The 16,309-nt window shown below is 36.2% G+C and overlaps 2 protein-coding genes across 2 annotated transcripts; both read right to left on the bottom strand.

Moving 5' to 3' along the window:
* Positions 1-319: 319 nt before the first annotated feature.
* On the bottom strand, positions 320-3,535 carry LOC136838965 (pupal cuticle protein 36-like). Its single transcript, XM_067104657.1, has 3 exons — positions 3,518-3,535; positions 2,244-2,524; positions 320-1,289 (listed from the first exon to the last, which is right to left on the bottom strand). The coding sequence occupies exons 1-3, from the start codon at positions 3,524-3,526 to the stop codon at positions 539-541; spliced, it is 1,041 nt and encodes a 346-aa protein (XP_066960758.1). The 5' UTR covers positions 3,527-3,535; the 3' UTR covers positions 320-538.
* Positions 3,536-7,892: 4,357 nt separating this feature from the next.
* LOC136839047 (pupal cuticle protein 36-like) lies at positions 7,893-15,711 on the bottom strand. The gene is made up of 4 exons (XM_067104710.1): positions 15,628-15,711; positions 13,606-13,680; positions 9,535-9,839; positions 7,893-8,620 (listed from the first exon to the last, which is right to left on the bottom strand). Exons 1-4 carry the CDS (start codon positions 15,709-15,711, stop codon positions 8,131-8,133), a joined length of 954 nt encoding a protein of 317 aa, XP_066960811.1. The 3' UTR covers positions 7,893-8,130.
* Between the last annotated feature and the right edge of the window lie 598 nt (positions 15,712-16,309).

The raw sequence follows: 16,309 nt of genomic DNA, 5'->3' as shown, positions 1-16,309 counted from the left end.
GGAGATTTTATTAAATTAGAGTTGACTGTAGTAGGCCTTCAGAATATACTGCTTTTTTGTATTGACTTGTCATGAATTGACATTTTATAAATTGTGAACATTCTTAAGGCTCTGTTGTTCAAGTACCAAGTCCTTCAGATTTTTCAAGATGGTACAATGCTAGGTTTGTGAAGTTTTGACTTCAATCTCAAACACTAGTACCCTACTTTGAAATTCTCGGTGTCAGAATTTTGCAATTTTGTTTTATTGAAGGACATTCCAAATGTATTTTTAAAGGTAAGTTTTAGGTATAAGGTGCTGTTGAAACAATTGGTAACTTCTGTGCGAGAGTTCATTCTGTTCAACTGGTACAAAAATTTGAACACTGAAACAAAATGTTACAAGTATCATTTGTTGAACATCTTGAGCAACAAAGTACCGACTGAGCTGTGGTCTTTACTTTATCAAAAAATAAAAACATAAGTCTAGTAGAATACCTGAAGTGAAAATTGAACATTGGTTATCGTAAAATATGACCCATCAAGTTATTTGGGCTGTATTAACCTTGGAACTGTCTAGATGGAGGGCCATATTGGGTGGATGGTCTGGAGAACTGTGGAAATTGGGCTGAGGCGGCACCAAATGGGTTAGACAGTCCAGAGAACTGAGATGAGGCTGATGGAAGCCCATGTTGGGTTGATGGTCTAGACGGTCTGGAGAACTGCGGAGCAAGGGCTGAGGCAGCTCCAAATGGAGACGCTGAGGCTGATGGGACTCCATATTGGGTGGATGGTCTAGATGGTCTAGAGAACTGAGAACCAGAAGATGCAGAACCAAATGGGCTAGATGGTCTAGAGAACTGGGAAGCGGAAGATGCACCGCCAAACGGTCTAGATGGTCTAGAGAACTGGGAAGCAGAAGATGCAGCGCCAAATGGTCTAGATGGTCTAGAGAATTGGGAAGCAGAAAATGTACCGCCAAATGGTCTAGACGGTCTAGAGAACTGGGAAGCAGAAGATGATGCACCAAATGGTCTAGATGGTCTAGAGAACTGGGAAGGTGAAGCCGATGGAACGCCATACTGACTAGACGGCTGAGAGAATTGTGAATTTGTTGAAGAAGGTGAAGCAAAGAAGTCTCGATTCCCTGATGCTGCAGCAGCGGCGTCCTCCAGGCGAGCTTTTTCGATCTGCTCAATTGCGTGCGCAGGGAGAGGTGGCGGTGTAGGGATTAGGTCGGACTCCACGCGGAAGCCATTTTCGTCTGCGACGAAGTTGAAAGCAGCTGGGGTGCCATCAGGTAGGGTGAATCTGTAGGGGTGAGAATAGATGAGTATTTTGTCTTTTGTTAAGTGGTACTTTATTGATTACTTTTCATAAGCCAAAGTAATGAATGTTTGCCTTTGTACTATGGGTGTTCGATGTATCTTCTAGGCTAACATAACCTACAGAAAACAAAGTTTTAAGAATAGATAAAAGTTACCGAACATCTCATCCTTTTAGAAGTATAACGTAGAGGTGAATTCTCAAAAATGTTCAATGTCTCTTCCTAGTATTTGCAGGGAAGTGGTTTCAATGAAGCATTTAATAGAATGTGATGCCTTCGTGGCAGAATTAATAGATTTGACTGAGGAAATTAAACACAATGTTCCATTCTTTTTCCCGTATAATTTTTGCAATATCTAAGTCACGAAAATCTCTGCATATCGAATTGCAAGCAGGGTTTCAATCCATCTTGAGGAACTGAACAATATATCTTTTTAAGATTGTAGGTTTCTGCAAACTAAGCTAAATAATGTCAAATATACAAAGAAATCACTTAATAACCTGTATTAAATACGAAAAAATACGGGATTTCTGTAAACTTAACTTAAGAATAAGGTCAGATATATATGTAAAAAACATCTTTTCTGTGTAAGGTCTATGAAAGAAATCACGATCTCCTTAAACATATCGAAAATACCATATCGAAAAAAATTGTTATTCTAAGACTAGAGAATAAGGTCAGATATGTAAAAATACTGACCTCCCTTCAGCACTGAAGAAGCATTGTTATTCTAAGATTTCTGTAAAATTAATCACTAACCTACCTTAAAAACCGAAAAAAATATGCATTGTTATTTCAAGAAAGAAATAAATAACCGCCACCTAGCATATTGGCCTAGAGACGCTCCGAAAATAAGCCAACATCTAGCATGTTGGTCTAGACTCTAGAGGCTCTGAGCCACTTCCAGGCAAATGAGAATTGAATAGACCGATACTCACGACCACCCTCCTTGCTGGGCCACAGCGCCGGTCACTCCCTGAGGGAACCCTTGCTCCTGACGACTGATGCCATCTCCGGTCTCGTAGACGAAGGCGTAAGACCCAGAGGCGTCAGGCTCTTGGCGATTGTCGACCAGGATTGGTACTACGGGTTGGCCGATGCCGAAGGCGCCTCCTCCAACACCACCAGCTCCTCCTCCGAATTGGTGCCGGTGGGGGTGGGAACCATACCCGTCTGGTTCACCGGTTGCCAAGGCCGCCAGTAGGATTAGGCTTAGTGTCTGTGGGCAGAATAAGGCTTTGTTAGTGTATGTTATTGTTTTGGTGATTATAAATTATATTTTTATGCTTAATCGTGTGCGTGCGTACGCTTATGCTTGGTAGCTGAGTATGTATGAACGAATAGGTGTTTCCATACTTGTTTTTCAAGTTGCGTGTTACTTATAAACAAGCGCAGGTGTGACGCATCGATTAATAACTTGCACAAAACTTGAAATTACCGTTCATTTCAGTTTGAATATTCATTGAGATCGTTCAAAAAATGTATGACCTTTTTTTAACACTTGGCGTTGCATTTAATTGACTTGCCAGGTAAATGTATACTAAATTCAGGTATTACTGCCATTGTAAATTATGCAGGAGCACAGTAAATCGGTAAAACATGAAAAACATAACGACTTCATATTAAAAGGGTTACGTTCCTCCATTAAGGGGAAAAGGCGATTGATGAATTTATGAATGTGTGCATATATAATAAATTGTGTATATTTAAAACCGCAGCTATACATAGCAGTAACGTGTTAGTAACCATTGTCTTGTTTCGTCTCTGCATGTATGTGTGTATGTATGCATGTATGTGTGTGTGTGTCTATAATCGAAGCAAAGAATTATGAATCTATTTTTTTTTAACACAGGTGTTCATCCTCGGAACAGCAATTTGTATCATTATTAATGTGTTTATGACCGTTGTCTTGTTTCCTCTGTATGTGTGTGTGTATGTATGTATGTATGTATGTATATATGTATATATATACATATATAGTGTGTGCGTATATGTATGTGTATAATCGAAGCAAAGACTTATGAATCCAAGTTAAATCTAGACCAAGCTATATATTAACATTTCTCAAGAAAATTTAGCACTTCACAAACCGTGTGTGTATGCATGTATGTATATGTATTATGGAAGGAAAGAACTATGAATCCAGGCTAATCTAGACCAGTCTATATATATCAACATTTAACTCCCCCAAAAAATGTAGCACTTCACAAACCGAGTACATGTCGCTGAACGGCGCACAAGTCGAATGCGATGCGGAGGTACCCCATAGCGCCGTTTATATAGATACTCGTACCTTTCCATCGGTCGTACCCCGGAACAGTGCCTTTTTTCATTCTGTCAACACGCCCAACTCTCTCTCTCTCTCTCTCTCTCTCGATCGATCGAGTCGATCGATCTCTCGATCGATCGATCGATCGATTGCGTCGATCGATCGATCGATCGATCGATCTCTCTCTCTCTCTCTCTCTCTCTATATCTTGACCCATTGTCTTCCTCATACCTCTCTCTCATTTTCTCTCTCTCTCTCTCTCTCTCTCTCTCTCTCTCTCTCTCTCTCTCTCTCTCTCTCTCGATCCAAGTCTTTCCTATCTGCTCTCTCTCTGCCTTCATTTCTCTCTCTCTCTCTCTCTCTCTCTCTCTCTCTCTCTCTCTCTCTCTCTCTCTCTCTCTCTCTCTCGATCGACTCGTCGCTGTCAGTCCAAGTCTTCTATCTGCTATGTCTGCCTCTCTCTCTCTCTCTCTCTCTCTCTCTCTCTCTCTCTCTCTCTCTCTCTCAGTCGCTGTCGATCCAAGTCTTCCTGTCTGCTATTCCTGCCTTCATCTCTCTCTCTCTCTCTCTCTCTCTCTCTCTCTCTCTCTCTCTCTCTCTCTCTCTCTCTCTCTCTCTCTCAACCCGAGTCACCCTGTCTGCTATGCATTCCCCCCCCTAGTTTCACCTCCCATCACTATCATCACCTATCATCTTCGCCTGTCATTCACTCGTAACAGTTATACCTCTTGACCACGTGAACCATAACTTTCCTTCTTCCTCTAGAAAAAAGAAGATTCATCTGAGTAACCTTTTTTTTTTTTTTTTTTTTTGCGTAACCGTCAAGGTCGGCAGATCGGACGTCACGGGTCGTCTTCTCGGGTCCCTCTCATCATGACAGGTCTTCTTCGGGCCTCTCTCTCTCTCTCTCTCTCTCTCTCTCTCTCTCTCTCTCTCTCTCTCTCTCTCTCTCTCTGTTGAGTTCTTCTTTGCAAGTCATCACAGGTTTTGGGTAGCTTGATAATTTAGTTTATGGAACCCCAGGAATTACTTTTTTGATTACACAACCATTTTTTCCTGTAGAATTTAATTATTTCCACGTTGAATTCCATTCAATTTGCAAGATCTTCAGTTTTGATTGGAGTATAGTTCTCTGTGTTTAAAGAAAGTCTAAATTAGTTTTTTTATATAGATTTAGTGTTTAAATGGAGTTAGTTTATTTTGATAATTTAGTTTTAAGGAATTTTTGCAATTCATATTGTTCGATATTTAAATTTATATTTATAATTTCAATGGATGTTATAAAGTTAATAAATAGAAGTTCATGAAAAGGGCAGTTACTTTTTTTCATTTTCACTTATCATTTAAATACTTTTTTTCTTCAGTATATATATACATACAGAGAATTTAATTATTTCCACGATATGAATATTCCATCGTGTTGACCGTGTGTGTGTGTGTGTGTGTGTTTTTATATGGGGCTTAGGGGTCACCTTCTCAACAGTTGTCAAATCTAAATCAGTTTTTTTTCTAAGTCAGTCACTCATGTTTATTAGCCGTGTGTTAAGCTAAAATGTGTTGCTGTACCAGAGGTTCATTTTGTGTAAACGTGCTGCCGATGTTTGAGAAATTCGATAATAATAATCTTCGTGTCTCTTTGTGTGTATGCCCTGTGTTGAATGCGTATGCCTAAACTCACATATTTATTGTACATGTATATCCGAAAGTATGTGAGCTATTACTTACAATATCAGTCTCAGACTTTTCTATAAATTTGCCGAATATATTCAGTATTCAGCTCATTCAAGGTTTCGTCAAACTTCTTGCTTAGTCGCTGTTTTTTTTTTTTTTTACTTTTCATGACTGCAAGTTTAATATTTTGAATATGAAAAATTTGCAGAAATATTTTATTTCTAATATGTTACTGCTCGGTTTCTTATTATTGTTTTTTTCTTTTGCAGTAAGTGATCTCTTCTCTGTATTTCATTTTTTCTTTTGTAACTTCTTTTAAATGACCACTATGATCTTTGGAAGTCAGTGATCCCTGTGGGCTAGTTCATATAAATAGGGTTTATCTTTAAATAATAATAATAATAATAATAATAATAATAAAATTTTTTCTTGTTGACCTCTATCCTTGTCAGTTTTACTGATTCTTAAATGTGATTTAAAATTTATAATTTTCCTTCTTGATTTTTTGCTTTAGTTTCCTAGACAAGACTTCCTGTTATTTCAATGGGATTCTAAGAGGAAACTATGGCTCAAAAATTTCTAAGGAATTTATCGCAAAATTATCTGTTTCTTGGTATCCTTGTCATCGTGCATGTTATTATCTGTTTTACTTGATACCTACTGTGCAAATATACAGTATATATTATATATATATATATATATATATATATATATATATATATATATATATATATATATATATATATATATATGTGATAAGTAATAATGGGTTTTTGAACTCTGCTTCATAAATGTATATATGCCTTCATATGTCTTATGCATAATATTTATATATGTATATATATATATATATATATATATATATATATATATATATATATATATATATATATATATATATAATTGTGTACTCACCTCTTTATATATAGAACCTTCTATTGATATTTTGCTATATATATTTTTTAATAGGTAATAGGCTGAAAGAAAGAAGGAATACTGTAAGTTGTAGACCTCTATATTAATAAAATTAATGTCAGCAAGAAAAATGTTCACAATCGCATTTCATTAAGTACTGCTTATATTATTTCAGGTCCACGCATCCTACATGCAAGGTAAGGTCACCAGAGGTCCCGGGTCATGTAAGTACAATTTTATGTGTTGTAGATGAAACCAGGTAAAAAAGTCACAGGGAAAAAAGTCACAGGACAAAAAGTCACATTAATCTTTCGTAGATAGTGACTCCCAAGGGTTTTAACCCTGTGTATATCCACTTTTGGGGCGTGTTTAGTACAAGCCCGGTGGGGATTTCCGTATAAACATAAAAAAAAGAGACTGTAAATATTATAAAGATAATGAGCCCCAAGAAATATTGTGAATTTTTCCCCTGTGACTTTATTACCGGCCACCATAAATTAATGTGACTTTTTCCCCCGTGACTTTTTTCCTGTGACTTTTTTCCCCTGTGACTTTTCCCCCGTAACTTTTTTTCTGTGACTTTATTACCGGCCACCGTAAATGAATGTGACTTTTTTCCCTTTGACTTTTTTTCCTGTGACTTCATACCGGCCACCGTAAATTAATGTGACTTTGTTTCTGTGACTTTTCCTGTGACTTTTTCAATGTGACTTCATACCGGCCACCGTAAAAAATTAATGTGGCTTTTTTTCTGTGACTTTTTTCCTGTGACTTTTTTCCTGACTTTTTCCTGATATCAGCCACCGTTCTAGATACGTACTCGGCAATAACCGAAAAAGTGAGGATACAGTTTTCATTAGATTTCGTTCATGACGCTTCACGTTTTAATTTTTTTCTTTTACAAAAACACATAATGTGGGTAAATTTACTCTAGAATATGAAAAAACCTCTCAAGTACAAATTATATCATATATGTTAAATCTCCAGCAAAACAAAAACGTTCAGACACTTAAAAACACCATTGGATGTCAAAGTAATCAGCTGCAAAGAACCCATTTCTCAGTGCATGACACTGATTTCTCAGGGGGCCAAATCGTTCCTGTAATCCAAGTTGGGTCGCCAAAACTCAGAGATCTAAAATGATAGTGTGGATATCTCGGTGTAGTACTGTTTATCAGAACGGCAATATTTTGCCGACTCTTTTTCCGTTATAAAAAACAGGGTTATTAACTTGCACCATTATGCCATCAATGATAATTTCTTTTGAATTTTTACATTTCATATTTACCGAGACCACCGAAAGATTATTTCACGGTGTTTAAAGGTCAGCTGGAATTAATGGCAGTAAATGTTGTGACAGCTAGGGTGGTGTTGACCAAATCTATTGAGGCTATTAGGCTTTGAATTTTTCTTTTACTAATTATTCATTAATGAAAATCTGCAGTTTGTAGTGGATAATGAATGACAAGTCACCTTATTGGGATAAGGAAAGTTAACATTCTTGGAGAAGCTCAGCGTTGACATGCCTAACCTGGCAAGTTAATGTGCAGTTAACTTAATAGTATCATTCATAGAAAATCGCTTTTATTTGCAAGTCAGTTTGAGGCATTCGTAAATGATTGGTAACCAGTTAGACATTTCTCTTTCTTTGATGTTTCCTTCCATTCATTCCCAAAGACCACTTTATTTAAATTTATATTCATAACTTTGAGAATTTGTAAGTTCTGGGGTTACTGAAGAAGATGTAGGTTCAGCTAAGTTTATTTCATAAATATATTACACTATTTTTTTTTATATTTTTTTAATAACTTTCGTAGTACCATAGTGAAGTGGAGATCCTCGGAGCTTTTGGGTCATAGACGTCCGCTTAGGTTTTGTTGAGCACCATGTCCTTCCAAGGCCATGAACTTCAACTCTTGAAGTTTATGTGACCTCTGGAACTATTATTAAGATTTTGGGGAAGTTTGGGCTTATTGTGGGAGGCCATACTGAGCTGATGGAGCAGCTGGTCGTTGGGATGGCCTAGGCCTAGCGCCTGATGGTCGTCCGAACTGGGGGGCCTGAGCTGAAGAGGCCCCGAAGAGATTATTAGAGGAAGAGTGAGAGGCTGAGGCAGAGACCTGAGCGAACTGGGCAGCTGGGGCGGAGGAGGAGGCGCTGCTGGCGAAGTCAGAATCGTCAAACTGGGGTGTTGGTGCTGCCGCTGCTGCTGCTGGGCTTGCGAACTGGGGAGCAGAGGCCGACGGTGCGGAATATTGACCCGACAGGGTGGAGGCAGATGCGAATGACCCTCTGGGGCGGGAAGACCCTGAGGCCTGTTCCTGACGGGCTCTCTCGATCTGCTCGATGGCGTGTGGTGGGAGGGGTGGGGGAGTGGGCAGGAGGTCAGACTCGACCCTGAAGCCGTTCTCGTCGGCGACAAACTTGAACACAGCCGGGGTGCCGTCGGGAAGGGTGAACCTGGAAAGCAGATTGTGATGTGATGTCACCTGGAACTCCAGTTAAAAGGGGAATTGCCCTGTCAAAGGATTTGTAGGTAATTGCACCGTTAGTCCAATAAACACCTGTGTACATAACATACCTAGCCAGTGGAAGGTTTAAGGGGTAGAAGCTTTGCCAAATTTATTGTCCATAAGTAAGTAAGAGCAAATAAATTGTAGCCTATTTTACCGTAAGTTTCGTTTTGTTGCCAAATCATGAAAAGAATTACACCATTAGTCCAGTAAACGCCTGTAAAATATCTAGCCATGGAAGGTTTAAGGGGTAAAAACTTTGCCAAATTGATTGTCCTTATATAAATAAAGTAAGAGCAAATTAATTGTAGCCTGTTTACCATAAGTTTGGTTTTGTTGCTAAATCATGAAAAGTTCTGTAGCACAAGTCAGTCAGTAGCGATTTATGGAAGGATAAATTTAGTTATTAGCCTGGAAAGGAGTGTAGATTACAGAATATTCCTCACTACCAACCATTTAGTTCTGCCATTTACGGTATATATATATGCTTGCCTAACTGTGAAATTGATGAAAGAGGCCGAACTTCCGTAAAGTGGGCATATGTCCCGGGAAAGTGAACATTATGGAGAATTAATTGGTACAAAGATAGAAAGTTTTTAGCACATTAAAAAATCTGAACTAATAAAACATTTGAATAAATGCCGTACATACTGAGGCACATAGTTGAATATTGACATTTACAGCCTCTGAAGAGAATGAATTGATAAGTGGATAGAAAATGTAACACGATTTAAAAATCGAAACGAATGTGACCCCTGAATAAATGGTGTATATATGTAGTGTCACATAGGTGACTGTTGACTTACACATTTGACAAAAAAGTGACCAGTCACATAATTTGTCTGAAAGAAATGGACTTACGACCATCCGCCGGTCTGGGCAACTGCCCCAGAAGGCCCCTGTGGAGACCCCTGCTCCTGACGGCTCACGCCATCGCCGGTCTCGAAGTTGAAGCTGTAGGCGCCGCTGGCGTCGGGTGCCTGACGATCGTCGGCCAAAATAGGCACCACGGGTCCGGCGCTGCCTCCCTTGAAGGCTCCCCCGCCGCCGAAGGAGGCACGGGACTGGGAGATTCGGGACTCGGACCCGGCGAACCCGGGGGCGTGGGAGTCATAGCCGTCGGCGGAGACTACTGCCAAAGCAGCCGAGATGCACAACACTACTTTCTGCAGGGTGTAAAAATGGTGATGTTTGATAACAGAAAGCGAATTGATGGCGGATGTGGCAGATTGAATTGCCATTGGGTAAAATATTAATTGTAGTACATAACTTAGTGTGAACTTCAGAAAGATGTTGTACCAGAATTGAAAATGTAACTTTGTTGAATATCCTAAAAGAGGCTTGGATTTTACCCATTTGAATGTTCGTGTGTATTGTGCTTGCGTTCTTGTTTATTGAAGAGATGGAAATTGTAGTTAAATTATATATGTAGATATTTATATTGTAAATATATATATATATATATATATATATATTTATATAATATATTATATATATAATATATAATATATATATATATATATATATATATATATATATATATATATATATATATATATATATATATATATAATATCTTTCTAAATTTTATACCAGCAAATCTCTCAAGGAAATTTAATACTGACTTCAGTCAAGGAAAGTACCACAGAGTAAAAAGTAATAATAAAAATCCCAGTGTACAAACCGAATTCATTATGTTCGTATCACTCGGTCGAATGCGATGCTGGAGTCTGCGAATCGTCTCTATATATACAGAATCTATTCCTCGACCTCATTTTCGACATGAGGTCGTAGAAGAAAAAAGGCCTCTTGACTTTTTTAACATTTTTTTAATCCAGTTTTCCTTTTTTGATATTAATTCATGCGACACCCTCTCTGTACAACTGGTGTCGAAAGAGGGCCGCGTTCAGTGATGTCTCGTCTTTCCGACATTGTGATTTATGAGGAGGACCGGTAATTATATTAAATATTCGTGAATGGATGTCCCGCCAGACGTAGATGCAGCGTGATGTACAGAGGAGACGATCTGGTTTTGCAAGGGCGGGATGGGGTTTCAGAATGGGAGGGTACTCGTGCATCTTCCATTTTTTTCGTAATGAACTTCGTTCTTCATTCTTATTCATATTGGCGAGAGTATTAATTGAAGATGTGAGTTATTAAAGAGAAATTACTTAAATGCTGGAAAGGGGTCCAAGTCTCTTTCCTTCCGTATGGATACGTGTACCGTCGTACCATACGAAGAGTTTAAGATAAGATGTATTGTGATGTCAGTGTAAGGAGGCTGTAAATATGAAAGCCCAAACATGTTTTACAGCAACAGTAATTAAAACAAAATAGGGTGGATGCTAATAAGTAATCATTCAATTCGAAGAAAAGAATTTTGACACCACTCATGTAAATGTATAATTTATATTGGTAGTTTATTAGCAAATTCGTCCACTGTACATGCAAATGGGAAATTGGAATTTTTACCATCTGAATGGTTAATATTATTCAGACTACTTCGTTAATGCAATTCAGACTACTAATACCTTCTTAGCGGTCATTCAGACCGTAAAAGTTCAAATTTCCCATTTGCAGGTACGGTAGACGAATTTGCTGTATTTGTTTGTTGACAAACTGATTAAGGACTCAAAACCTCTACCACCACAATTGAAAGGAATGAAAATACCATCAATTTAAAGGTCCCAAAGAATTGGTTTAAAATGACAGTGACAAGAATTCAAAGTGGTGTCTTCGTACGCCATCCGTTTTTCAGTCAAAGCAGGGCAAAGGGGAAGCTTATTGCTAATGTAAACTTATTGGTAACTTTTGCCATTATATTGAAATAATTTGGTCTGATGCTTAATTCAATGAGGTATAGATAGTGATCCGTAGTGGGGAATTTGGTCTTACGCCATGTATAATTCAATGAGGTACAGATAGTGATCCATAGTTGGGAAAGGGTTTATACCTGTACCATCCTCATATTTGATAAGTAATTTTTCTGTCGCAAAATTAAGGTAAACTTAGTGAATCATGGCGTAACATCCATATTGAACATCTTTCTCTAACAATTATTAACATCCTTCAGTTTGAATGAAACCTTTTTAGTGTCTGATGTGTTTTGCGGGGCAGTTCAAGATGAGTAATTGTAAATTTAATTGAATTCCAGTCAAAAGCTTAGTCAAACTTATTTAGCCGATGCCCAACATACGAAATTATTTAGAATAGAAGCATAAAAAATATTTGCTAATTCACCATCTGAAGAAATTTTCAAAATTTTTTTCCTAGCTTCAAAAATATTCTGCATTTTTGTAGCATTTATAGGCTTATTCGTACTAGTGTTTTAATACGAAAAATACATGTCCCCATTGTCAGAGGAAAAAATGACCTTAAAATTATGACCTAGAGCTTTCAAAATTTATAATGGAGGTCACTACGGGAGCTCCAAGTAATGTAATTGGAAATGTGCTTTTGCAAGATCTGTGATTTTTAAATCTTCAATTTTTTTTGTACAGTAAATTGAGCAGCCACACTTTTATTTTATTTCTTCCATTTAATTCATCTCCTCCAAAACCTGATTGAGTCAGCACATCGTCTGCTAGAGCTACTCAGATGGTTAATGTAGGTGATATCACCAATATTAATGAAGCTAGCATTATTCGCTTCAGTGGCGCATTCACCATTGTCGTTCTTCTCTGTGGAATTACTGTGGCTTCCCAGGGTATTAGAGGTGAATATCTCGATTCTTTTCGTGCAAACAAATCCCCCTCAGGATTACACGCATGCTCAGTGGAGGCCGCTAGTTGGTCAGCAATACTGCCCTAAAATGGAAAACTGCAGTATCTGCAGAATTTTCAAAATTGAGATACGCCACCTATTGGGCTCGTGAAACACAAAATACACAAGTTACTGCAGTTTCAGAATGATTCTTCAATGCTTTCCACGAGTATTTAGGAGATCCCATTTGCAGTATCTGCAAAATCAGTAGTAAGGCCAGGGAAAACTGCAGTATCTACCATTTTTCTCAGTTTTGTATTTTTGCAGACACTGCAGTCTTCCATTTTAGGGCAGAATACTCGGGACAACATTGGTGAGCGAAGTGGCAGTTTTGAAATGATAAGTCCTTTGCTATCGAGGCTCTTCCTTATCTCCCACCAACCTTTTTTCTTGTTCTCTTGGGTCATGAACCCCTTTCGGTGGCCTTCGCAATGAAAGGGGAGTAACTGGAGCAGAAATCAAATGATTAACAGAATCATTGCAGGTTCTTTGATAACATTTATTAATTTTCTTTCTTTTTTTTAATAAGTGGGATCTCTTCTTTTTGTATTTCCCTTTACTTCCTCTTACTTAGCAATGAGCACCATATTCTTTGGAAGCTTCAATTTCAAGTCAGTGGCCCCTTTGGTGGGCTTTTTCCACATGAATAGGTTTCATCTTCTGAATAATAATAATAATAATAATAATAATAATAATAATAATAATAATAATAATAATAATAATAATAATAATAATAATAATAATAATAATAATAATAATAATTAAAATTCTCCTTAACTTGACAGACTACCACCACGAAACTACTAGACACCAGACTATTTATCAGCTTAGGTGAAGAGTCGTAAAAATAGCATATATACTTTTTTGTATTGTTTGATCATAGGTAAGTTATCTTTACACTGAAAAATTTTGTTGTTTTAAGTAAAATCTTATTAAACAAAAGACATTTTTTCGGTTTAAAAATAAAAAAATAATTTATTTATATTAACTGCAAGTAGACCCTGTGTATCTTCTACACATCCATATTTAATATCTGCTACTGTTATCGAAAATTGCGATAAACGAAAACAAAACTTGATCCATGACAGGAAACAAATCTCTCAAAAAGTGTATCGTGAAAGACAGTGAAACTACTTGATATTTTACATTTTATTTCGGGGAAATACATACCTGGAAACACACCGAAGTACCTACCACCAAAATTAAGCTTATATTACACTGCCCTAAAATGGAAGGCTGCAGTATCTGCAAAGATACAAAACTGAGAAAAATGGTAGATGCTCCCTTGCCTTACTACTGATTTTGCAGATACCGCAAATGGGACCCCCTAAAAACTCGTGGAAAGCACTGAAGAATCGTACTGAAACTGCAGTAACTTGTGTATTAGTGTCTCACGAGCCAACAGGTGGCATATCTCAATTTCGAAAATGTTCCAGATACTGCAGTTTTCCAATTTAGCCAGTTGTAGTTAAATTAGTTGAAGATCATTGTGATATTTTTTGTTACGCTAGGTTTTTATCGTTATTTTGATTATGGTTATTATATTCATAATTATATTTTATATGCATCCCATAATTAAGAGAAATTTTACCTGCAGGATGAAATCCAAAACATGAATATTATTATAGTCATGTTATCGCAAATGTTTATTATTATTATTATTATTATTATGATGATGATGATGATGATGATGATGAATATTATTATTATTATTATTATTATTATTATTATTATTATTATTATTATTATTATAAAACAAGCAATATTTCCTTTCAAGGCCTCCAGAAATAAAAGAAGACCATAAGAAGATACGAAAACATTTTACAAAATTTTAGTAGGGATTTTATGACTTTGATGAAAATATAATGAAAATATCATTAATCATTTTGCGATGAAGAATGTGAAGAGATGAAGAATGGCGGTGTAAACCCGTAGATCTTTCGCTCTGACTCTTTTTGCCCTCAATTCCAGTTTTCTGTTAACCTGGAGAAGTCTAAAATAGTATAGTTTACCCTATCTTCCACTTCAGTTTTCTTGAATGGCATCGTAAGTATTGTCTTTAGGTCATTATTATTATTATTATTATTATTATTATTATTATTATTATTATTATTATTATTATTATTATTATTATTATTTTTTTATTTAACCACTTCAGTTTTCTGGTATACCAGCTTAGAAATTGTCTTTAGGTTATTATTATTATTATTATTATTATTATTATTATTATTATTATTATTATTATTATTATTATTATTATTATTTGATTCAACCACTTCAGTTTCATTGGAGTACAGTATAGATATTGTCTTTAGGTTATTATTATTATTATTATTATTATTATTATTATTATTATTATTATTATTATTATTATTATTAGAATCCAAAGCTGCAAAAAACTACATGGGTAACACAAGCGAATTCTGATTAAAATTACATTAGTTTTGAAAAACAAAATCACTATGTTTAAGGTCAAAATAAAAGAATATGAGCCTTCGTCTTTTGTTACACTGTTATCAGCACGAACACATTGTAAAGGTTATATATACGTTTTTCAAAAGAATCGTTTTACAATTTTTTAAATGCTGTTAACTATTATTAAGTGATTCTTATCTTACAGATGTAAATAATCTTGCTGTAGAAATTATATTTGGATGTCAGTTATTTAAAAAAAATTCAGTGTACTAGAAAAATATTAAACCTTGCAGAGAAGTCATTTTACTGATTTTGTTTTTAAATACAAAATTCTTTTTCTTCAAATTAAAGGAACTTTTTGGGAATCATCCAAACGCCTATTAAACCAATAGATAAGATTTTGAAACTGAAAAGTTAGCTTTAAATATTAGTCGGCACTCTTCTGGTGACATATAAATTCCCGAAAAGCCTTTTAAAACATCAGTAAGAGAGCTTGTATTCACATACATACCACGTAATTATGGAAAGTCATATTTTGCCATGAAATTTTATGTATGTAGAATAATCTTTGTAATACGAGGGTTATAACTTTATTTAAAACTCGTTTAATCAGTTTGTTAGGAAGACTTAAGTCTATAATTCCAGGTTTAAGTTAATATGTATGCAGAAGTACCACCCAAACCTTGGCACCTGGGAAACGCCTGCAATAAACATCAAATAAGGTAGATTTTAACTCATATTAAGGCTATTGCTCCTAGGTAGGTGTTGCAGAGTAACTTCTTCTTCTTCTTCTTCTTCTTCTTCTTCTTCTTCTTCTTCTTCTTCTTCTTCTTCTTCTTCTTCTTCTTCAGATTTGCCCATTTCCTAAATGGGGTCTCTGTTTCCTATCAGTTCTTTCCACCTTCTTCCTCTGTCCAATACATCCTGACTTCTTAAACCTTTCTCCCGCATGTCATTTGCTATTTTATCCTTCCATCTGAACTTTGGCCTTCCTCTTCTTCTCCCCCCCCCACTTCCATGTTCATAACTCTTTTACACACATAATCGTCCGTCCGCATAACATGACTAAAGTCATAGCAGAGTAACAAGGGATGTTTATTTTTTCATTAAAAATTTTAACTGGATAACACCCTATTACGTTATATCTGAATTAAGTCGATATTCAACTGCGAACTCCGGGTAAAATTTGTAGGAGAATAGATATCACATTGATTACACCTCTTTATGTCGTCTCAGTTAAATCATCTTCAGTTATAATCTTAGGTAAACATGTATTATGTCATATATAATATAGATCTAAGCTCTTAAGCCGGAACTCGCTGTCGCTACCTAACAAAACATACTTAGAATCTTTGGGTATTAAATGAATTCGTATATCAGAAGTATACACTGTTAAAATGTCGTTCGTGTAAATAAATAAATGTTATCTAGGGTGGAAAATCTAAATATAATGAAAGTT

This window comes from Macrobrachium rosenbergii, chromosome 5, assembly GCF_040412425.1.
Source record: "Macrobrachium rosenbergii isolate ZJJX-2024 chromosome 5, ASM4041242v1, whole genome shotgun sequence".
NCBI classification, from domain to species: Eukaryota; Metazoa; Arthropoda; class Malacostraca; order Decapoda; family Palaemonidae; genus Macrobrachium; species Macrobrachium rosenbergii.
The sequence above is the reverse complement of the archived record's forward strand: the minus strand, read 5'-3'. Positions and strand labels throughout refer to the sequence as shown.

Excerpts from the sequence above, each read along its gene's own strand:
- LOC136838965 (XM_067104657.1), bottom strand. Across the intron at positions 1,290-2,243 it reads GCCCAGCAAGGAGGGTGGTC|ATTCACCCTACCTGATGGCA; the intron begins GTGAGTATCGGT and ends TCACCCCTACAG.
- LOC136839047 (XM_067104710.1), bottom strand. The coding sequence starts at position 15,711 with ATGGGCAAATCTGAAGAAGAAGAAGAAGAAGAAGAAGAAGAAGAAGAA. Across the intron at positions 9,840-13,605 it reads GTACTTCGGTGTGTTTCCAG|AAAGTAGTGTTGTGCATCTC; the intron begins GTATGTATTTCC and ends TACACCCTGCAG. Across the intron at positions 8,621-9,534 it reads GCCCAGACCGGCGGATGGTC|GTTCACCCTTCCCGACGGCA; the intron begins GTAAGTCCATTT and ends TCTGCTTTCCAG.